General features: G+C 39.0%; 1 protein-coding gene across 2 annotated transcripts in view; it reads left to right on the top strand.

The window, feature by feature from the left end:
* Window positions 1-23,940, top strand: part of LOC136864642 (maternal protein tudor) — a 356,675-nt gene that overhangs the window by 248,880 nt on the left and 83,855 nt on the right. For both annotated transcript variants that reach the window (XM_067141905.2, XM_067141906.2), the window contains one exon: window positions 1,193-2,330. In XM_067141905.2, the coding sequence (XP_066998006.2) occupies window positions 1,193-2,330 (1,138 nt within the window). The remainder of the gene's footprint in view (window positions 1-1,192; window positions 2,331-23,940) is intronic.

Genomic DNA, 23,940 nt, shown 5'->3' with positions numbered 1-23,940 from the left:
CTGAATCGCTACAAAGAAGAAGGATATGAGTGTGACTTCTGATGAAACTTGGGTTCATCATTACACCCTGGAGTCAAAACAAGCAAGCATGGAGTGGCAGGAACGAGGTGCAGCTGGCCCGGTTATGGGCAAAACACACCCTTCTGTTGGAAGGGTGTTTTCAACTGCTTTTTTTTTTAATACTGTGTGGGCATTTTGCTTGTGGATTTCTTGCATGAACAAATGACAGTGAATGCAGTCTATTATTGCCATGTTTTGGTCGAGACAAAAGCTGCATATCGCAACAAATGTCGCGCGCAACCGATCCGAGATGTTCTTCTTGTGCACGGCAATGCAAGGCCACACACTGTTGTTGTAACATGGGAAAAACTGGAGAAAATGCATTGGACACTCGTTTGGTCTACTGAAAGAAGAACTGAGAGGAAAGTGATTTCATGACGCAGCAGCAGAGGAGTACGTGTGCAATTGGCTGCACACGTTCTTCTTCTTTTTACGAGGACGGCATAAAAATGTTGCCAGTTCAGTGGAAAATAGGTGTGTCAAATTCGCGAGACTGTGTAGAAAAATGAGGTGCTTGTTGTGTTGGTGGTTTCTATAAAATTGTAAAAAATAATTCCGGTTTATATTTGATTCACCTTGTACTTGAAAGAAATAGAGCTTCATTTCCTTCAAAATTCCTTCAACTATACTAACACCCTCCCTGTCATAGAGTCAGGGGTAATCCTTTACCCATCCCCCATCTCACTCAGCTACTGCCTTCGAGTTTTTCAGTCACTCTGCTCAACTTTGAAATGTTCTCTTGCCCAAAATAAACCCCTTGGTCTCCTTGCAGATTTCAAATGGGCTGTTAGAAAGAAGTTTGTTAATAAGCTGTATAATTTTGTTTTCATTTTCAGTAGGAGTGTGTGCAAATATGGGTGTGTGAATATGTTTAGTGCTTGTGTGGTGCAATAAATTCAGTATGAGTGATGTATGAGATGTGTTGTTCAAAAATATAAATAATGAACATTGTGATCATCTGTAATATTAAGTTTTAATGTTTTTATGTTTTATTCATGGTAGTGTGGCATTAAACCACTGTAGTGTATAGAAGACTAGTTCCTTTTATACTGTAACCTGTAATATATATTATAAAAATTAAGTCATACTAATGCTTTCATGTAATCTTTGAATACTATCTGAAAATTTTCAGATTAGTGACAACAGCACTCAGTTGTCAGATATGATGGCCAAGATAGCTGCTGGATATGAAAACGAGGAAGTACCTGCCCTACCTGCATCATCTCTGAAGGTTGGTACTCCCTGCATTGCACGTTATGCAGAAGATAATACCTGGTATCGTGCTGTGGTAGAAGACGTTGCTGAATCTATACTAGTATGCTTTGTGGATTATGGTAATAAGGACTTTGTGGCTCCTGCTGATGTAAGGAAGATCTCACCAGACCTGCTCAGTGTTCCAATTTTGGGTGTGCGCTGTAGCTTGATTGGTGCACAAGCTCAGTTTGATGAGTGGACTAGTGATGAGATCTCTCATTTCATGGACTTAACAGATGGAAAGCCATTAATGGCACATTTTATTCGCTTAGAGAGGAATCGTGCAGAGGTAATATTGAGAGGACTTGAAGATAGTCATAATGAGGAAGTGTCAATTAATCAGAAATTTGGAGCAGACAGTATCGATGATCTCTCTCTGTTGGCATCCTCGGAAAGTCCATTACTTGCATCTGCAACAGACCATTTCTTAGATTTGGCTTTATATCCGGAAATGAGTGAAAAAATTGAAGTGACCTGGTTTATCAACCCTGAACAATTTTTCTGTCAAATTAAGACATCAAACACTTTAGCAGCCTTTAAAGATATGATGAATAGCATTCAAATTTCAAACGTGGGTAAGGCACCTTTGAACCACCCTGTCTCTATTGGTACTCCAGTGCTAGCAAAATTTCCTCTTGATGGTGTATTATACCGTGCTGAGGTGAAAAATGTTTGCGGGCAAAGTTGCTGTGTGGTTCAGTATGTGGATTATGGAAATTGTGAAACGGTAAGTTTTGAGAATTTGTGGGCTATTGACTTGAAGTTCATGAACATTCCTCGACAGGCTGTCTTGTGCTCTCTCATTGGCGTGAAACCTGTTGATTCTGTATGGCCTAGTAAGTGTGCTGACTACGAGAAATTCTTTGGGGCAGATGAACTTGATTGTGTCTTTCATGGAAGTACTGTAGAAGATAAGAACTCTGTATCTTTGTATAAGGATGGAGTTTCTATAGCAACAGAATTAGTGGCCTGTGGACTAGCTGTAAAAATGGATTCGAGTACTGATCATCTCATAGGTAAGTTGTTGGATGAACAAATATCAATGCTAGCAGCAAACATGAAACATTTTTCAACTGTTTATTTATGGGCTTTACTTTGTATTCACATGATTAGTGTTGTATACAGAAGTTTCCTTTAACCTGCCCCTATATGCTCCCCTAGTAAAGCGATGCTTGCTTGCTTGCTTGCTTGCTTGCTTGCTTGCTTGCTTGCTTGCTTGCTCCCTCCCTCCCTCACTCCCTCACTCACTCCCTCCCTCCCTCCCTCCCTCCCTCACTCACTCACTCACTCACTAATTTTCTCCTTCCTTCGGGTTTACCATCTAACACCTCCTGATTAATTCATTCTTCTTAAATAGTCGAGCCGTTGTAACCTTCTTGTAATACAGTAGAGTCTCGTTAATCTGAACTAATTGGGACCGGAGTCTGTTCAGATTATGAAATTTTCGGATTAACCGGAAAGTATTTTCTAATAATAATGTTATTTTTTTTACGTCCCGCTAAGTGCTTTTACGGTTTCCGGAGACGCCTAGGTGCCGGGATTTTCTTTACGTGCCAGTAAATCTACTTACACGAGGCTGACTTATATGAGCACCTTCAAATACCACCGGACCGAGCCAGGATCGAATCTGCCAAGTTGGGGTCAGAAGGCCAGCGCCTCAACCGTCTTGAGGAAAATAGTTTCTACAATACAGTACAGTACACTGTAATTTGAAATGTCCATTCTTTAGCAGTTACATTAATAAAATACTGTATAAAATTACAGTAGGCTAGTTAAGAACCCATAGAGGAGAAAACGACAATGAAAATGACATTAGCGAGTGGATGGAAGCTGACTGTCATCAGTTACAAACAGACTTAAGAAATTGTAGCTATGGTGGAGAAAGAATCTGGAGTTGATGAGGAACAGAGTGACAACGAAGAAGACCACAATGAACATCTAGTGTCACATTCAGATACCGCAGCTGCCTAGAACTTGCTGTACGCTCGTGGAGCAACACTCCGCTGCTACGCCCACTGATGTGATGAGATGCTGGTTTAACACTGCATCTTCGAGTAGGTTCCAATCATTATGGCAAAAGAAACCAACAGACTTTGTAAAGATAAACGACGAGTGGTTGATGGTTTATGATGTGTAATTATGTTTACATTAAGTTATTCTAGCAAAATATGAATAATAAAATGCAAGTAAATCTTCATTCTATAATATGTTCTTTCATTTCAATAAGGATATTTTTTTTTTAAATTGTATATTTCAGTTTAGATTAACCGGACTCTAGTGTATATGCTACTATGTCTTGATCTTTGCCCAAAATTTGTAGCTCATAATTAATTCTTTTTCTCCAAATTCCATCCTCCACTACTGTTCCTTAGAGTGTTTCAGTATCTTCCTTTCCCAGACATGCAGTATCACCATATTACTTTGTGTGACATAGGCAACATTTCACTTTCATACATAACTATTGGCTTATATGTTTACATTTTGACTCTTTTGCTCACTGCTCCAGATTTAAAAGTTTGACTTAGATTATAACAATTACTATTGCCACCAGCAATCCTTAATTTAATTTCTTTCTTTACTTCTTTGCTTGAAGTTATCAAAGATCCTAGATATTTAAAACATTTAACCTCTTTGAAATGCATACCACATATAGCCAGAGTCTGGCCTGTAGCTGTATGTCTAGTAACTTTCATTTGTTGTCTCCTGATTTATCACTAAGGCCTGATTTATGTGCCACTTCTTACATTTGCACAATTACTTCTTCAGTTTCTCTCACTGACTGCTCATGTATTAAATCATCTTCGTCTGCATTAGCCAGATGTTGGGTTATTCTGTTGAATATAGTTCCTCCAGGGTTTATTTCAATCTTTCTTATGATCCTTTCTAACACTAGGTTAAAGAGGACTGTTGACAATGCATCTCCTTGTTTTAGACCACTTCTCATTTGAATGGTCTCACACAACTGTCCCTAAACCAATTTTGACTGCCTCTAGAATTTTCCAATGTTAGTCTCACTAAGGGCCATTTTCTCCAAATCGAGTTAAACCTGGTATAAATTAAACCCGTTTAACTTTAGTACCTAGTTTAAAGTTGCGTCCATTTTCTCCACCAATTTCTGACACTCGTTTAGTTTAAACGGGCGAGCTGTCGTTGGCGCTAACGTTGGCTGCACTGAAGGAATAGTCGAAGGCATGGTCGATTGGAATTGGCCAATCATAGCCAAGTAATTCAAAGACCGACATTTTTGTAATAATATCAGCTGTTTGTGGCGAATTAATGCTATCGTACGTAGTGAATAAAGAACAAATTCGGCGGGATATTAGCTTTACTGATAAATAAATTGTTAACATTTGTGCGAAGTGTTGTGTCATATAATTCTACCTATTGCTGTCTACAATTTATTGGAACGCACTTTTATTTCTTATTTTTCTCTGTCATGCTTTACCATAAACAAGTACCATGGGCCTAATACGTGTCTTTTGATGTCTGTATTGTCTTATGGAACACACGGGAACGTTGAAATATTAAAATCCTGGTCTTTCAGCAATAGGCCTACGGTATTCCTTTCCTCAGAAAATCAACATTTATGTGAATTTCAAGTAAACAAATTCTAAGCATGCTCGGGATCTATCTCCTATCAAAATCCATCGCCCTCGGCCGGGATCAATCTCACAAACCTTGGATCCAGCAGACAGACCACTGAGAATGTATTATTTGGAGATGTATTACTTGATTCCATATTCGTTTATATCATAACCAAGTTCGCGATATGTCGTACTGTATGCATAATACTCTTCTCCCTATAGCATTAATATTTCTATTGCTGGTATGCTGGCAATAGATACGATGAAACATTTTTCACTATAATTTATTCTATTACAAGTTTGCTAGCAAGCATGAAACACTTTTTTGTTTTTCTGATCCTATAAATATATAATCTAGCGATTAGAAATTGTATACCACCGCCTCTCCTACCGTGCCGGTCAACATTCTGATGGTAAAAATATTTTCGATAAATGGGATTCGAACCGTCTTGTCACGGATTCGGACGATGCGGACTTCACGCTTTAGCGACTACAGCCACCATGTACCGCATGAAGAGCGGACATATTACACAAGTTATGTACGAATATTTTTATGCTTCACATTACAGTATTCATACCACCAACAGTATTTTACAGTATATAATATTATAAGGAGACTGCAATTTAAGGTCTGTGGTCCCCGTTGTTAATGAAAAAATGCCTGCTGCATCATATCTTAAAGCAACCAGAATCATTGCTTGTAGCGAAATAGCATTATTTCGTGCAGTTGACGTTTTAAATGAATCCTTCTTCGATACTAGACAATCCTTGCTGTTCGCTTATGAATTATAAATCCATCAAAGAACTCCGTTACATCCGATTTTCCAAGATTGTAAACTTTTGTTGGAACGCGGCTTCTTAACCTCTCTTGCACATCAAAATTATTTCCTATTTAACCAAAGACTTCAATAAATTCTCCCATTTTTCTAATGCTAATACTAGGTTATAATTTTAGTACGTTTTTCATTAAAGTGCTGCAGTACTGGTAGTCAAAACTAACCCTTCTATTAGGAAAATCACAGATACGTTAATAAAATGTCAAGAAGGTTGAATATAAACATCAGTTTAAACCAACAATATAGAAGGTTTAACTCTGAGCCAGGTTTAAACTTGATTCAAAGTTTAAACCAATATGGGGAAAATGAATGTTAGTTTAAACTCAGACTTAAACTAGATTAAAATAAACCTGGTTTAAACTCATTTGGGGAAAACGGCCCTAAGTTCACCAGTTTATTTGGGATGCTAGGTTATTTTAGGGTTTTACATAAAAACCTTATATCGACTGAGTCTCTGTCTGTTTAAAATCAATAAATAATAAATGCAAATCAAGGTTTATTTCATAAAGCTTTTCATACATTATCTTTAACATAGATATGCTATTTATTGTGAATCTCTCTCTCCTAAAACCACATTGGTAGGCCTAATATCCCTTCTGCATAAGGGACGAGTAGATTAGTGAATATTTTACAACAGATATTCAACAGTGATCCCTCTGTTATTTTTTCATTGTAATTTGTCTCCGTGTTTATGTATTGGACAGATCATTGATGTAATCCAGACCTCTGACATCCTCCCTGATGTTGTTACCTTCTGGATTGGTTTCCATATTTCTTCCCATAGTTTCATATTGCCACTTTTTTAAATTAATTCTATGCCGATTCCATTCTCTCTTGATGGTATATTATTTTTAAGGCTGTTGGTGCTTTAAATAACATCATCTTTAGTTGACGGGTCACATTCTGTATCTGGTCCTTGGTAGATAACTTATTCATCTTTCTCTCCTCTGTTAGTACTCTTGTTCAGGAGTTCCGTGAAATGTTTGTTGTTTCCATCTTTCTCTGCTGTCTTACTCATGTCCTATCAAATTACCATCTCTTCCCCTACTATACTGAAGTTCTTGACTGGAATCCTGCTCTGAATTCCCTAGTTATCATATAAAATTTTCATATCTCCTTTTGATGCTTTTCTCTTATGTTTCCAGTTTTGTTCCTATTATTAGCCTTCTTCCTTTTACAGAGATTCTTAACTTCCGTTCTTTTGCTTTTGTACTCTTTCATTATTTGTCTTGTTCTCCTCTGAATTATTTTTAGTCTAGCCTTATTGTTCTCCACCTTTGGATGGAGTTCTTCATCAAACCACTCATTTTGCTCTCTTCTTTCTTGATATTCAATTACTTCTTTAACTGTATTTGCAATTATTTCTTTAATGTTCTGACTATCCTCAGTTTCACATTTTATCTGTTAATTTCCTCTGAAGCATTTGTTCTCAATTTCTTGCCCTGTTTCTTTCTGCATTCTTCAACATCTTCACATCATACTCCTTGTGCCTTATACTCTGGACAGTTTTGTGTCGTGAAATTCTGTGAGAAAATTTGATTTGAACAAGAAAAATGATCAGAATCGCAATCAACACTTCTACAGCTTTTAACATCTATAACACTTTCGGAGTGTCTAACTGTTCACCATAACATGATTGATTTGGATTATTGTACGACCATCAGGTGATGTCTGCATTTCCTTATGAATACTCTTATACTGGAAATATGTACTTTTAAGGTTCAGGTAATAATTCATTACAAAATCAGCTGCTCTCATCCTGTTATCATCTGAGTTATCATGCAAAGTATGTTTTTCTATTACTGGTCTGTAAATTTCCTCTGATGTAATATTTTAATTAAAATTCCCTAATTCAATCTTTGTATCATAAACTAGAATATATTAATATCCTCTGCCTAAGATTGTTATAGAATGTATACTTTACTGTCTCTTCCTTCTCTTTAGTTGGTGTATGCACACACACTGTTCACAGATTGTTAGATTGTTAAATTTTCCTTTAACCCTTAAAACACACAATCTTTGATATACAGCGTAGAAATTTAGAACAGATGCTTTGCAGTTCTTATTGTCTAATAATTCTGTACTGAAGGTGTTACTTCATATATCTGCTGCAGAACAGGGTGAAAGTTTCAGTACCCATTTACCCATTTCCTTTCCAACACATTTCGTGAATTGCTATATCTGTTTTATACTTTTCCATTTCTGTTTTCTGTTGTCACAGATCAGCAGTTTTGTATGTACTTTGAACATTCCATGTCGTCATAACCAAGCTATTGTCCTTGTTTCTTGCCGTATCATTTATTCATTAGATCAGTCTATTGGGAACAAGTGAATTTTTGTAGTGCTCGAATCCCAAATCTTAATGAAACAAACAAGGTCATATTCACTTAAATGTTTATCTCAAAATCAGTGTTTTCCATCTCGTACTCGGCAACTTAGATTTGTGTTTGTTCTTCTCAGAGGTTAACAAAATTATATACAGTTAAAGAAACTTTTTATTTTCCAATCCAGTATCAAAACGTTATTTTGAAGTGTACATTTTTAGATAGCTACTTCAAAAAAAATTGTAATCAAAGGTATGTATTAATTCCATTTAATGCCATGCTGAGTGGCTCAGACGGTTGAGGCGCTGGCCTTCTGACCCCATCTTGGCAGGTTCGATCCTGGCTCAGTCCAGTGGTATTTGAAGCTCAAATACATCAGCCTCATGTCGGTAGCTTTACTGGCACGTAAAAGAACTCCTGTGGGTCAAAATGCCGGCACCTCGGCGTCTCCGAAAACCAAAAAAGTACTTAGTGTGATGTAAAGCCAATAACATTATTTATTAATTTCATTTAACTTCTGTTATCTGTCATATACATTTCAATAATAAGTTAATAAGTATGAATTTGCTGCCAAGTGAAGTGTGAATTATTTGAAATAAAATTTATTTTTAAACAATTCCCTTATAAAAAATTTTGGATGTGGGATTACTCCTTATCTGCACATTTTGGTTTAGTGGATGCAGTGTAAGGTGTGTTAAAAGGTAATTAAGTTAGAAGTACTGATATGAGGCCATAATTATTATTATTATTATTTTTTTTTTAATTGTTACGGGGTTACCTGTGGAATGCAGAGGTGAAAGAAGGTGCTGGAATGAATGGGTCTAACTACAATGTCAAGAAAAGAATTTAAAAACTTAACTGAAGGTTATATTTTTGAAAAGCAACAAGTTAACAAATACTCACTTGGTGAGATAACAATGACAAAAAATAGAAAAAACCAATACTTCAGAATTTTAACACTCTTGGGCTTCAAGCCCCTAGTTTTACAATTTTTGAGCTCCCAGCTTAAAATTTACAAACGAGCACAAATTTGTTCAAAGTGCAGACATCCCCCAATATATGGAGCACTTGCCCCAACAATGACAATCTCGGGCCTCCCAGAGGCACTTTTACAACACTTGAAAAAGAGCTAACATGCTCTCAGTTCTCAAGCCTACTCAAGGCAACACCAAAAAAATAACTTGCACCTTTTGGCCTTCCATAGCCCAACTTACAAATTGAAACAGGGGTATCTCGTACCCAACCTATAGGGCCTTCGTGTAAAAAGAAATAACAGTTAAATGGCCCGAACACAAAATGAAAGGAGGCGAATGCTTGCGCTCCTAGATATGAATTCTTAAAACCTAAAGGGCACTAGGCCGATGAAACAGGGGCTATTCCCAAACTATGGAGGCGACTCGTATAAGAATAAATTAAGACTTTACGGAAAGGAAGAAAACCACTTACAGAACGTAGTCACCTCAAACCAATATGAAGGGGAGCTCGAGAGGGTACACCACTCTCTATCCCCGATTTACAGTTAAAGATTTTATGAAGTTATTACATAAGCCGGCAGAAGTTACATTTTCAGAAAGGCAGGTTACATAGTTAAAGTTTTGGACCTCTCCCTCGGGTTAAACTGCAGAGCTAGCAAGAAATAAAGATGTTAAGTGGCCATTACCTTGTCGGTGTACTGCTGCCTGATGAAAGAGGCTCCTCCCGCCTCCTACTTGACACACACACTAGTTCAGATGACGATCAATTGGCCAAGAGACGTGAAAATCCGCAGTTTATAAACCCTCAGGGAAAGTTCGAGACCTTTCACGAATAAACCAGCAACACCCTCGCAATTTAGTGGTGGATTTAAAAGTTACACACAAAATTGAAGAAGAAGGTCGTGATAGGCGGAAAATTAATTACAGAAATTATTGACAATCCCTCTGTTATTTTTTCATTGTAATTTGTCTCCGTGTTTATGTATTGGACAGATCATTGATGTAATCCAGACCTCTGACATCCTCCCTGATGTTGTTACCTTCTGGATTGGTTTCCATATTTCTTCCCATAGTTTCATATTGCCACTTTTTTAAATTAATTCTATGCCGATTCCATTCTCTCTTGATGGTATATTATTTTTAAGGCTGTTGGTGCTTTAAATAACATCATCTTTAGTTGACGGGTCACATTCTGTATCTGGTCCTTGGTAGATAACTATTGCCAACCCAAAAATAAATGAACATCAGTTAATAAAAAAAACTTATGAATACAAAACTTTTTCAAATTAACAGTTCTATCACTTCGCACCAGGGTGCATGATCATAGTTTTTAGCAGTGACATCTGTTTAAAAATGTCCAAACTTCTTGATGAAGGACAAACAAAACAAATAGAAATTCACACAGTACAGGAAACTTCACAATAACAAAATTTCATCAGATTTCTGTAGCGACATCTTCCGAGTAAAGGTTTAAGTAGGTCTAGTTTCAAGTTCACAGTTCCTCCAGTAGAGGAGTTCTTTTAGGCGCAAGATTTAAATGTGTGGTGTAGAGGTGTACCTCCCGGTACAGACCTCCCCCCCAAATGTCCTTCCAAGGGGTGATACAGAAGAATTTTGAAAAACATTATTATTTCACTTTGAAGATTTTTTTTTTTTTTTTTGATGGGTAGAAACTTGTTAAACTCAAGCTTTAGAGGGTCCTTGTAGTCACAGAAGGTAATATTCATGTGAATCTAATTTTGACGGCAAGTCCTGCCGCCGCTGCCGATATCCAGTTGAGGTCGCCCGGGCCCCTCAAATACCGTCAGATACACCTCTCCCACTACTATGAGAGGTGTGGTCGTGGTGATGGACGCCGCAGATTAGAAGTGTATCTACAGTCCCCAGATGAGTTGGCAGTAGAGACGCCGCACTTCAAGCTTTGCCGGAAGATGAACTCCGGCGTACTGTACACAAGTGGTAGTACGGTGGCGAACGGCTGCGGGGGCACTGAAACCTTAAGATCTCAGCGACAGAAAGGTGTTGGTGGAGATTTGAGGGTACGATCTTTATTGGTGATGCTGAGGGCCGGGCGGCGTGAAAGGCTATTTATGCCAATGGTGTGGATATGCTGGAGGCAGGGGCTTGGTAGTGGCCACTCAGGAATGGACAGCAGGAAAACCAAAGGGGAAGATTGTACATACAGTTTATATATATAACAGAATAAAATAATTTGGGGCAGAAGGCCTCCCAAAAATTATAACCTTCAAACTGCTGTTAAACGTTGATGGCTAAGTTAACAATGACGTTACACAGGTTTCACCTGAGACAGGTGAACTCTAAAGATCCTCTCCTTGGCTGAATTGCTCACTAATAAGGTAACCGGAGTCAAAAAAATCCAATATGATACACGGCCCATGAAATCTGGGGGCAGGCTTGCCCGCGGGAACAAAGTTTCTTACCATGACTTGATCTCCTACTTTTAAATTGGTGGGCCTCCGTCCACGATCATATCTTTCCCTAACCTTTCCATGAGAAACCTTAAGATTGGCTTTAGCCTTCTTCCATAGATCTCTAATATTATCAGGATCTATTGTCTCGGGTAGAATATCATTAAGTGACCAAAGGTTAGAGAGCGGCGTGTTAGGCACAAATTTAAACATCAAAGACGCTGTAATGAACTTATGGGACTCATGAACTGCTGAATTCAAAGCAAAGGCCAACCAATGCAGGGACATATCCCACCTGGAATGATCTTCATGATGAAATGCAATGAGCGCTGATCTAAGATTACGGTTGACCCGCTCAGCCAGAGATAATTGAGGATAATACGCCGATGTAGTTACATGTGATATAGACAGGTCAAAACAGAATTTACAGAAGAGATTGGAGGTAAATGCTTTAGCATTATCAGAAACTATATATTGACGACCAAAAGAAGCAAAGATGGTATTTAAACAAGCAATAGTGGACTAAGAGGTTGCCAGCTTAGTCAGAAATAACCAGGAAAATCTTATAAAACCATCTACACACACGAGAATGAATTTGTTGGCATTCCCCTTTGATTGGGGGAAGGGTCCTACGTAGTCGATAGAGAGGCGTTCCATGGGACGCGACGCTTGATGAGAGGATAATCGACCTAGCTTAGTGGACAAGGTGGGCTTACTAAGCCAACAAGATTTACAAGTTTTTACCAATTCACGAATTTCACTGTCCATACCTTTCCAGATAAACATCTCTTGGATCTTTTCTCGAGTTTTGAAGATGCCTAAATGCCTCCCCAATGGGGTCTCATGGTAGTACTTGAAGATCATAGGCACAAGGACAGCTGGAACCACCACTTTCATCTTTTGATCATGCCTCGACGGGCAGCATAAAACCCCATTCCTCAACACATAAGGGACGACATATGTGTTCGGTCTCATTTTAGAGTTGCTTACTCATGTTGAACGAGGCCTAGCTCTTCCCACAGTCCACGAAATGTACTTCATTAAGTGCAAAGGGAAGGCCAACATAATGTACATTACATACTTCATTTATTCACAAAACTATTTACACTGTACAAAATATACATTAGGACGCCGTGGTCCATGTTGTAGCGCACAAACACAATACTGTTACCCACGCTCATCCAAGTCTCGGAACTCACTGACGCCGGTGAGGCGCGTGACTCTGTCCCCCTTCCACTGGGGCTGTGGCAGTCTGATTGTGCTGACCTCTGACGAAAAAATACACATGGCGTTCAACAATATGTTCCCCAGAAGAAAGGGTTTCCATAATAGGGGCCAGCATAGGATCTTCACGTTGATATTTTTCAATATCCCTAAACAACATGGGGGCGTCAGTTAGAATGGCATTAATGCCCAAAGGTATGGGCGTGGGAAGAGAAGAACTATCTTCCAATTCGGAGGTCTCCACATCATGAGCAAACATGCGGCTTAACCCATCCGCCACAACATTTTCAGATCCCCTTATATGCCTAACGTCAAATTGAAAGGCAAAAATCCTGATGGCCCATCGGACTATACGACCAGTACGACGCGGCCTAGCTAGGACCCAACTTAAGGCTTGGTTATCAGTTTCTATTTCGAACTTAACATGTTCCAGATAGAGTCGGAACTTCTCTAGTGCAAATAGGACTGCCAAACCCTGAAGTTCATAAATGGAATACTTGGCTTCTTGAGCCGATAGTGTCCTAGATGCGTAGACGATGGGTCACCTTCCGAGTTCAGTTTCTTGAAGAAGCACAGCAGCCACAGCCACCGCCGCCGACGAGGCGTCGGTTTGAACAATGAATTTCTTCGAGAAATCAGGCATAGCAAGGACAGGGGCGTTGCAAAGAACTAATTTCAGGTCTTCAAAAGCGGCTTGTTGAGATGGCCCCCACTCAAATTTGACGCCTTTCCTACGAAGTAAGTTCAAGGGCGCCGCTCTGTTAGCGAAGTTGGGAATAAATTTCCTGAAGAAATTCACCATGCCTATGTACCTGACAATACCTTTGATGTCCTTGGGATGTTTGAAATCACGGATGGCCTGTGTTCTAGAATGATCGATCGAAACACCATCGGGCGACACAATATATCCTAGAAATGACATGGAAGGCTTAGCGAAAGCTACCTTCGATAACCTCACAGTTAACCCGGCCTTACGAAGGCGATTAAGGACCTCTTTCAGATGATCTAGATGTTCTTCAAAGGTCTCAGAAAATACGACATCATCAAGATAATGGTACAAGTATTCGAATTTGATGTCAGAGAAGACCCTATCTAACAGTCTAATTAGCACAGCTGCCCCCGTCGGGAGCCCGAAAGGCACGCGGTTGTACTCATACAAGTTCCAATCCGTGGCAAAAGCTGTTAGATATTTTGATTCCTCGGCTAGAGGGATCTGATTATACGCCTGATTAAGGTTTAAGATGGTGAAGAACCTAGCTTTCCGAAACCATGAAGAACAAGAGTGAAGGTCGGGAAGAGGCACGGATTGTAACACCACCTTCCGATTTAAAGGCCTATAGTCAATCACAGGCCTGAAGCCACCTTAGGGTTTCGGAACCAGGAAAATAGGCGATGAATACACCGTCTTAGAGGGTCGAATGATATCATCCTTTAACATTTGATCGATGATCTCCTTGAGGCCCTTCATTTTAGGAGGAGATAGCCTATAAGGTGGAAACCTAACCGGGATTGAGTCCGTAACCTCAATCTTGTATTCAATAAGGTCAGTAACACCAAGAGTATCAGAAAACACATCAGGAAACGACTGACACAACTTACGGATACTATCAGCCTGCTCCTCAGGTAGATGTCTAAGGTCTAACAACATCTCATCCTGGGTGGGCGAAACAGATGAACATGATGCAGAATTACATTTAAGCAAGGGAATTTTACAATATTTGGCAAATTTGAAAGTGCACGACTTGCTCTGAATGTTGAGCACTAGACCAGTAGAAGACATGAAATCCGCTCCCAATATTACCGGGCAAGACAAGTTCTTAGTCACAAACAATTTAACTTTCCAGGTGAATTTAGAAATACGAATTTTGGCGAAGATAAACCCTAAAATTTCTAAGGGAGAGGAGTTAGCCGAAACGCATTGAACCAAAGACTAACAATAATCGGAAAATTTACAAACAGACTTTAATTTAGAATACCAATCAGCTGAAATAATAGAACAAACACTCCCAGAGTCTAATAGAGCGGTAACGGGCTCACTATTCAATTCCACTTGCAGAAAAGGTACCAGTGCGGGGCTCTCTGCCTCAAACCTAAGGCATTCTTTAGGGCATTCAAATGCGGGGTTAGAAGAACTTCTACCCTGTTCTGAGCTTTCAGTGCTTTTAACCAGGGCTGAGCGTTTCGAAGATGACTTTGCCGACTCAGCTGATGCCACTAGTCACTTTCGATTATTCGAGTTGGTGGAGGTTGCACCAGAAGTTGAACAGGAGGGGGTGCTATTGGCATTAGGGCAATTCTTGGCGATGTGAGAAAACGAGCCACATTTAAAACAGCCTTGGGATGACGCTACTCCATTCTTTGTCCCACTCGATTTTATTACTGGGCTCTTGTTACGGAGATGATCTGCCGACCCACAAGCATAGCATTTGCGGGTGTTGAAAGTTCGGCGAGGTTGAGGCCGAAAATTACTCGAGGACGGAGGGGGCTCCTTAGTGACTCGTAAGGTGTCGGCATACCTAACTCCTTGGGCTGAGACCGCCATAGCCTCTAATTCAGCAAAGGTTTGAGGATGCGATGCAAAATACAAGTACGACCTATAGGGTGGGGAAATGCCTTCCGCAATGGTCTGAACAACTTGATCTTCTGGGAAATGAGGAGCAAATACCCTTGTATAAAACTTAATGTCCTGGATGAAGTCAGCGAGATTTTCATCCAGTCGCTGTACTCTGTAATAGTACATTTGAATTAATTATGACCTAGCTCGAGCCGGAATGAAATTCGCCAGAAGGTGTGCATGGAAGTCTTCTATAGAGGAGTGTTCAGCTATGGCTCTGACTATTTTGTCCGAGAGGACACCTATGGAATAAGGATAAAAAATTTGAAGAATTTGAGAAGGAGAAAGAGAAAGCACTAGAGCTTGATCTTGAAATTCAACTAAAAATCTTAAGAATGAAATGACATCATTGGTAGAATTAATCGAAAATTTAGAAATTTCCCTAAGCAACATAGCCAAAGGATGAGGCAAACTACTGAACCTGGGTGACATAGTAAGTAACGGTCCAGGGGGTGAAGAAGCTTTAGAGCAGCATTATTTATAAAGAATGGTGGAATGGATGTTCGGCGATCAGACTAATTTCCTAATGGGGCAGAAGTTTGTTGAGTTGCCATGGATTTTCTACCTTCTTCACCCTTGGAAGAATCTTCCTCATTTACAATGTTTACAACGGTGGCCTGGTCGGTTTTGGGGGTAGCTGCCCCAGTTAACAATTGACTAACTCTACTGGACATTCTTGATAGATGATCAATTAAATTACTCTCCTCCTTAGCATGATTTTCCTTTAATTTTAGAGACAGTAGATCGCTCACCCTGTTATAAAAGTGGAACAATCTTGCCTGCACTCTCTTAAGTTGGTTAGCAGAAGGATCACTCACTTCAAAAAAACTAACTATGGATGCTAGCTCAGTGGTGTTGTCAGTGATAGTGGAGAGAGTCTCATCAATATCATTCTCTCCCAAGGTTTGGATACAAATTGGTAACTCTAATGACTCTTTCAGTTTGATTGTATCTGCCACAATCGTGCCTCCAGATTGAACATTTCTAATAGATAATTTGTAAATCAATTCCTCCTTGTGCAAGTAGCCGGGATGGAAGACTTCAGAAGGGCCGGACATGATGACAGAAATTTATAAATTTGGAAAAGAAAAAAAAAATCCAGCGACTGAGAAAATACTTAGAGTTGGGAACGGATTCAATGTTTTGCCATCAAAAGGGGCTTAATAGAGATCCATTCAACCACGCTCTGCTACCATTTGTTACGGGGTTACCCGTGGAACGCAGAGGTGAAAGAAGGTGCCGGGATGAATGGGTCTAACTACAATGTCAAGAAAAGAATTTAAATATTTAACTGAAGGTTATATTTTTGAAAAGCAGCAAGTTAACAAATTCTCACTTAGTGAGAAAACAATGACAAAAAATAGAAAAATCCAATACTTCAGAATTTTAACACTCTTGGGCTTCAAGCCCCTAGTTTTACAATTTTTGAGCTCCCAGCTCAAATTTACAAACGAACACAAATTTGTTCAAAGTGCAGACATCCCCCAATACATGGAGCACTTGCCCCAACAATGACAATCTCAGGCCTCCCAGAGGCACTTTTACAACACTTGAAAAAGAGCTAACGTGCTCTCAGTTCTCAAGCCTACTCAAGGCAACACCAAAAAAATATCTTACACCTCTTGGCCTTCCATGGCCCAACTTACAAATTGAAACGGGTATCTCGTAACCGACCTATAGTACCTTCGTGTAAAAAGAAATAACAGTTAAAAGGCCCGAATACAAAATGAAAGGAGGCAAATGCTTGCGCTCCTAGATATGAATTTTTAAAACCTAAAGGGCACTAGGCCGATGACACAGGGGCTGTTCCCAAACTATGGAGGCGACTCGTATAAGAATAAATTAAGGCTTTACGGAAAGGAAGAAAACCACTTACAGAACGTAGTCACCTCAAACCAATATGAAGGGGAGCTCGAGAGGGTACATCACTCTCTATCCCCGATTTACAGTTAAAGATTTTATGAAGTTATTACATAAGCCGGCAGAAGTTACATTTTCAGAAAGGTAGGTTACATAGTTAAAGTTTCGGACCTCTCCCTCGGGTTAAACTGCAGAGCTAGTAAGAAATGAAGATGTTAAGTGGCCATTACGTTGTCGGTGAACTGCTGCCTGATGAAAGAGGTGCCTCCCACCTCCTGCTTGACACACACACATTAGTTCAGATGACGATCAATTGGCCAAGAGACGTGAAAATCCGCAGTTTATAAACCCTCAGGGAAACTTCGAGACCTTTCACTAATAAACCAGCCACACCCTCACAATTTATTGGTGGATTTAAAAGTTACACACAAAATCGAAGAAGAAGGTTGTGATAGGTGGAAAATTAATTACAGAAATTATTGATTGGTTGGATTCAAAACTGGCGGAAAGAAAAGATAAATATTGCCAACCCAAAAATAAATGAACATCAATTAGTAAAAAAAACTTATGAATACAAAACTTCTTCAAATTAACAGTTCTTTCACTTCGCACCAGGGTGCATGATCATAGTTTTTTAGCAGTGACTTCTGTTGAAGAAAGTCCAAACTTCTTGATGAAGGGCAAACAAAACAAATAGAAATTCACACAGTACAGGAAACTTCACAATAACAAAATTTCATCAGATTTCTGTAGTGACATCTTCTGAGTAAAGGTTTAAGTAGGTCAAGTTTCAAGTTTACAGTTCCTCCAGTTGAGGAGTTCTTTTGGGTGCAAGATTTAAATGTGCGGCGTAGAGGTGTACCTCCCGGTACAATTATTATTATTATTATTATTATTATTATTATTATTATTATTATTATTATTATTATTATTGTTATTATTATTATTAATCGATGAATAATATTGTTAATTCAGCATATATTCTCTTAAGTGATAACAAATTGAAAGGATCAGCTACAAGTGGTAAGAAGACTGGGATATGCGTCATCAGATCTTCCCAGTAGTTTCTTACGTTTTAAATGATGGTTTTCCTGCTTATTGAGTAACTGAAATTCTAAACTATATTAAGCCATACAGATATGGTACTGAAGATATAAACTATATTTTGACGTGTTGGCAGGGTAGGTAAATTAATGTTATAACTGGTAGCTTTTAAGGTCTAAAATTTATTATCTAACTACTTAATCTGCACATTAACACACACAGGCATACCAGGATCACAAGTTACACAACACAGTACAGATCACACAATTACACATTTTGCATTCGCTTTCAATTCTCACTGTTCATTCACACTAATTCACACTCGGTCTTCGTTCACATACAGTCTCACTCAGTCACACAGTTACTCTCGTTACCACTATCGCAGTCTTCAATTCACTGCTGGCACACAGCAGTCTCGCAGTTCAGGATGACATACACTGCTAATTCACTCCAGTAGAACCTATATTCACTGTCCCATGCCAACACCCAGCATTCTCTTCCACGCTGCTACAGCACACAACGTTCGCTACACAGTGGCTGGCCCAAGAGAACCACTATGGCGACACGTAGAATGAATACTCAGTTCCATGGACAGAACAATCTCAGGCTGTCTCCTCAATATCAGGATGTCAACTCACACTCAGCTGACCGACTAACCTAGACTAACATACAATGAACCGAACTCGCAGGTCTCGCCTGACTTATATACCTGGGCCATTCGCTCCAGAACAGTCCGTAAGCTGGATACATCCAGAAACCTTGTGAGATAGAAGGCTCCAGGTTAATTGTTCCAGTGGCTTATAGTTTGGCCTCACGCCATCACGGGTCAATAGAGAGGGTGCCAGCCTTGCGCCTATGCTTGTCCATTAGTGGTGCGGCCTGGAGGGAGCAGACGGACCCGATAGTGACGACACAGCTGCAAGCCCCACATAAAGTTACATATTAAAATGGTGGAGGTTGAGGTCTTCTGCTTTGCAATATTTAGCCTTAAAGGTACTTAGAGCCATTTACAGTCAAACTTCAATATCTCAGTTTGCTTGGGGAGGCTAAAAATAATTTGAGATACCAAAAATTTGAGATACAGAAGAACGTGCTTACTACTTTAGCTCCATGTGAAAAATTATCAGCTGTACCATTATTTACTTCCTGATTTTTGTCTCTAATGTTTATTGTTCTTTAACTACATCTGCAATTTTAACATTGTTAGATATCATATTAAATGTCAGTGTTTTTAAAACCAGTTTTAGTTTTACTTACGAAGGAGTATACTCATATTAGGGTACTTACAAAGTTATATCTTTGAAAAGAAGTCTGTCATTTTCCTTTGCTCTTTTCTTTCTGCAACACTGTGCTCTTTATAAAGTTATCTAGCAGATTAACAGTACGAAATTTGTCATCATCAACTGAAGACTGTCCTTGAACAGAGCTACAAAAAGTGTCCAGAGCATCCAGCCCCTGGTTTACAGAGAGACTTGCAACACGTTGTGTACAAGTCCACATCATCATCTTCTGACTCTTCTTGCACCGCTATCACTGCTTCAATTATTTCTTAACCCTAGAACTCCTAAGAGCCGGCCCTGCAGTATAGGGGTAGCATGACTGCCTTATACCCGGAGGCCCCGGGTACGATTCCCGGCCAGCTCAGGGATTTTTACCTGAATCTGAGGGCTGGTTCAAGGTGCACTCAGCCTGCGTGATTACAATTGAGGAGCTATCTGATGGTGAGATGGTGGCCCCGGTGTAGAGACCCAAGAATAACGGCTGTGAGGATTTGTTGTGCTGACCACACGACACTTCGTAATCTGCAAGCCTTCGGGCTGAGCAGCGGTTGCTTTGTAGGCCAAGGCCGTTCAGGGCTGTTGCACCATGGGGTTTGATTTGGTATTTCTTAGAACTCCTAACCCTTTCAGTCCCAGGTCCCATGTTTGTGCGAGTTCGGTTTTATTTTTCTAACTGCTAAACTAAGTCACTTCTGTGCTTCAAACCAGACTACAATGACTGTTTTTCGGTTGTCTACCTGTCTCCAGGAAGCAGCAGCGACTAGTAAACAATGGTGTTAAAAACTGACCATGTGCTCTCAAGCTAATTGCTTTATATTTTTTAAAAATACTACGTTATTGGGCTATATTTATGAATGTGACATTTGTAGACATTACAATTATTGATTTTATGAGCATTAGTTAGTTGTAAATACAATAATATTAATTTATACTTGCATCAAAGTTCAATAGCATGATTGTGGCAGTCAGCCTTTGGTTCGGGTGGGTGGGAATTCTAACGTCAAATAGAAATATTACTTTGTAAACAGTACTTTTGAATGAATTCATATTTATAGAATAACTGTACAATATTTATGCCCAATTACATGTTATTTACGCTTACAGGTTTATCTGAGGACCGGATATTACATTGTTTGGTCAACTCTGATATTAGTGATAGGTCAAGTGATGAAGATGACTGGGCACCCACGGGGTCAACACCTGTTCATGAATATGTGCGTTCTGACAATGCCATTTTAGTAGTGGAATGGAAAGACTCTCAAAAAGTTGTTGTTGCTTTTACTTGTGCTGGAATTAAAACACTAGCCAGGGTAAGAAGGTAGTCCTTTTTTGATTAAGAATTACAGTGAGCACATGGGGGGTATAGATATTTGTAATCAACAATTAGAATGCTACCGAACATGATTCAGGACAAAGAAATGGACCTTGAAAGTGATTCTCCACTTCCTTGATATGAGCATTGTTAATAGTTGGCTATAGTACTGGGAGGACAAAGTTCCCAAAAGTAAGATTCTCGATCTTCTCAGTTTTCGAATAGCAGTAGGGTAAGCATTGGAAGCAACTCCAGAGAGAAAGAGGGAGAGAGAGAGAGAGAGAGAGAAGAAAAGAAGATGAGGATGAAGAAGTTGAATACCAACCTGCAAGAAAGAAGACGAAGATTTACACATCATCTCCTAAGCCTGTCTACGAAAAGAGATATGACGGCAACACCACTTGCCCAATTGTGATAACATAACTTCATCACGTTCTTGTCAGTGCGAAGCTTGTAAAACTAGAACCAGAACCCATTGCCTTAAATGTGATTTATATTTGTGCATTTCAAAGGATAAACATCAGGTAAAAAGCTGAAGAATGTTGGAAGGGGTGGTTTTTTTTTTTTTTTTGTAGGGGAGTGGGGGTAATTATCACCACCTTGCATATTTTTCATGTATGTTTTGCTTTTTAATAATTTCTCTACTTGTGTGTAATGTTATTGCTCGTATTTTGACTGTCACATTTGACAATATGATGTAACACCTAACTAGGCTACGCAGTTAAGTAGTATTAAATAAAACCTAACCAGCACAAACGTGCTAGTTATGTTTTGAGAAAAGTATCAATTTTGGAATTTTTTATATATTTTTCCCTGATTCTGCATGCCAAACAATGGGTATAAACATGCATTGCACAGAAAAATTCAGAAAAAAACTCTCAGGGCTGAAAGGGCTAATAATTTTAATAATCGTTAACTCCCCACAAAGAAGAGAACAAAAAAAAAAAAAAAAAAAAGAGGATATCCAGGAACATTTAGATGCATGGGAAGATAAGGTGGAACAATATGAAATGAAATTTAATGCCAAAAAGTGTGAGATTGTGATCACAGCTAGGAAGAAGGATAGAGCTACCAGGGGGATATGCTTGGAGGGGAAAAGCGTAGGAAGTAGAGAATTTCAAGTACCTGGAAAGTATCATAGAGGAAAGTGGAAGAAATTATAAGGAAATAATCGAGTGTGGAAGAAAAGCAGATGCATTCTTGAAAATGGTCAGAAATCTGGTTTTGAGGAGGGATGTCTCTTAGTACCTATTCTGATGTATGCAGGAGAATTTTTTAAATTTTTTATTAAATTTTTTGCTATTGGCTTTACGTCACACCGACTCAGATAGGTCTTTCGGCGACGATGGGACATGAAAGGTCTAAGACTGGGAAGGAAGCGACCGTGGCCTTAATTAAGGTACAGCCTCAGCATTTGCCTGATGTGAAAATGGGAAACCACCGAAAACCATCTTCAGGGCTGCCGACAGTGGGGTTCGAACCCACTATCTCCCGATTACTGGATACTGTTACAAACCATTATTCTCATCATTATTCCCTATTGAAGAATAGCTAATCACAAAGTTTATACAAGGAGTAATTTTAATACCACCTATTCAATACAATTTATTCCACTATTATGTGGTTAAATACACATGGAAATTACCAGAAATTTGAAGGGTACATGTTTCGCCCACTGTTTATTGGACATCATCAGCCTCAATCAATCTTAAAACACACATGGTGTAAGGAGTCATAATAATTTACATAAAACGTATTGAAGAATATTTACAAGTGTTAATACTGTGGATGCAAAATGTTTACAGTACAAAAATATTGAATAAAACAGAACTTATGCAAAAATCACCTTGAAAAATTGAAACGATCGTCTAAAAGTAATTGTCACACATTGTTTTTTAAAAAATAATCTATGTCTGACACTGAAATGGATCTTTTTGATAAAAAGCTTGAACAATATATGTTACATTTGGAAAACAGAATAGCAAAAATAAGGCGTCACAGGACAAGAACAAGACAATTAAAAGATACAGTATTTGCTCATGTTTGAGGCCAAAATTTAAAATAAAGATGAAAATATGTAGTCGAATTGGAGGCAGTATAGATTAAGACGTCTTGGAAAGTTGGATAAAAATCATAGTATGTAGTGAAGTGCTAAAAAACATCGAAGAATTTGCCGTAAACGCTGTTAAAAATATCCAATTAAAAGGTAGGTTGGACGACAATTTTGTGTAACCAGAAAATGCCTCGTGTAGACTTGGATATCCGTAGTAAACAATGTTGTCAATTTATTCTCAAGATGTAACTTATGTCCTAATGTATCTGCAGCATTAGTCTGTTTGAAGTTCCTACTTCTAGTGTAGTATCGACACTGTGGAGGTGCTGGGGAATGCATTGTTGTATTGAATAGGTGGTATTAAAATTACTCCTTGTATAAACTTTGTGATTACTGGATACTGGCCGCACTTAAGCGACTGCAGCTATCGAGCTCGGTATATGCAGGAGAAACTTCGGTAATTAAACAGAGAGCTATGACCAGGATAGGCAAGTGAAATGAAATTTCTGAGAAACAGAATAGGAGTGACAATAATGGATAAGATGAGAAATGAGAAGGTTAGAGATATAGTAAAAGAAGAGCCACTGCAGAATATGATAGAGGCATCTAGACTTAGATGGTGCAGACACATGAAGAGAATGTCGGAGAAAAAGGATACCCAGGAGGATGCATGAAATGGAGATAACAGGAAGACTACCAAGAGGAAAATAAAGAGACAGGTGGATAAAAGGAGTGAAAGGGTGTGTGCTGAGAAGAGGAGAGGACTGGACAAGAGTGAAGAGGGAGAAGTGGTGATAAGAGATGGAGAGGCTTATGTTCCAAGCAGACTTGGCCAACAGCTGGAAATTGCAGATGATGATGATGATGATGATGATGATGATGATGATGATGATGATGATGATGATGATGATGATAACTCCCAAGAATAGTCTCTTGGACCTGACTCTTTCAAGGTGGGTAAAATTCAGTTTTACCGAAAAAGCAGTAGCATAACTGAAGAGTGGCTTCTTCACAAAGAGCATTTATTCAAATTCAACATATTTTAGCATTATCACTGTTAAAATTCATTAGTAGAATGAGAAAATCTGATCT

This window comes from Anabrus simplex, chromosome 2, assembly GCF_040414725.1.
Source record: "Anabrus simplex isolate iqAnaSimp1 chromosome 2, ASM4041472v1, whole genome shotgun sequence".
Classification (NCBI taxonomy): Eukaryota; Metazoa; Arthropoda; class Insecta; order Orthoptera; family Tettigoniidae; genus Anabrus; species Anabrus simplex.
This window is presented reverse-complemented; position numbering and strand designations above follow the sequence as displayed.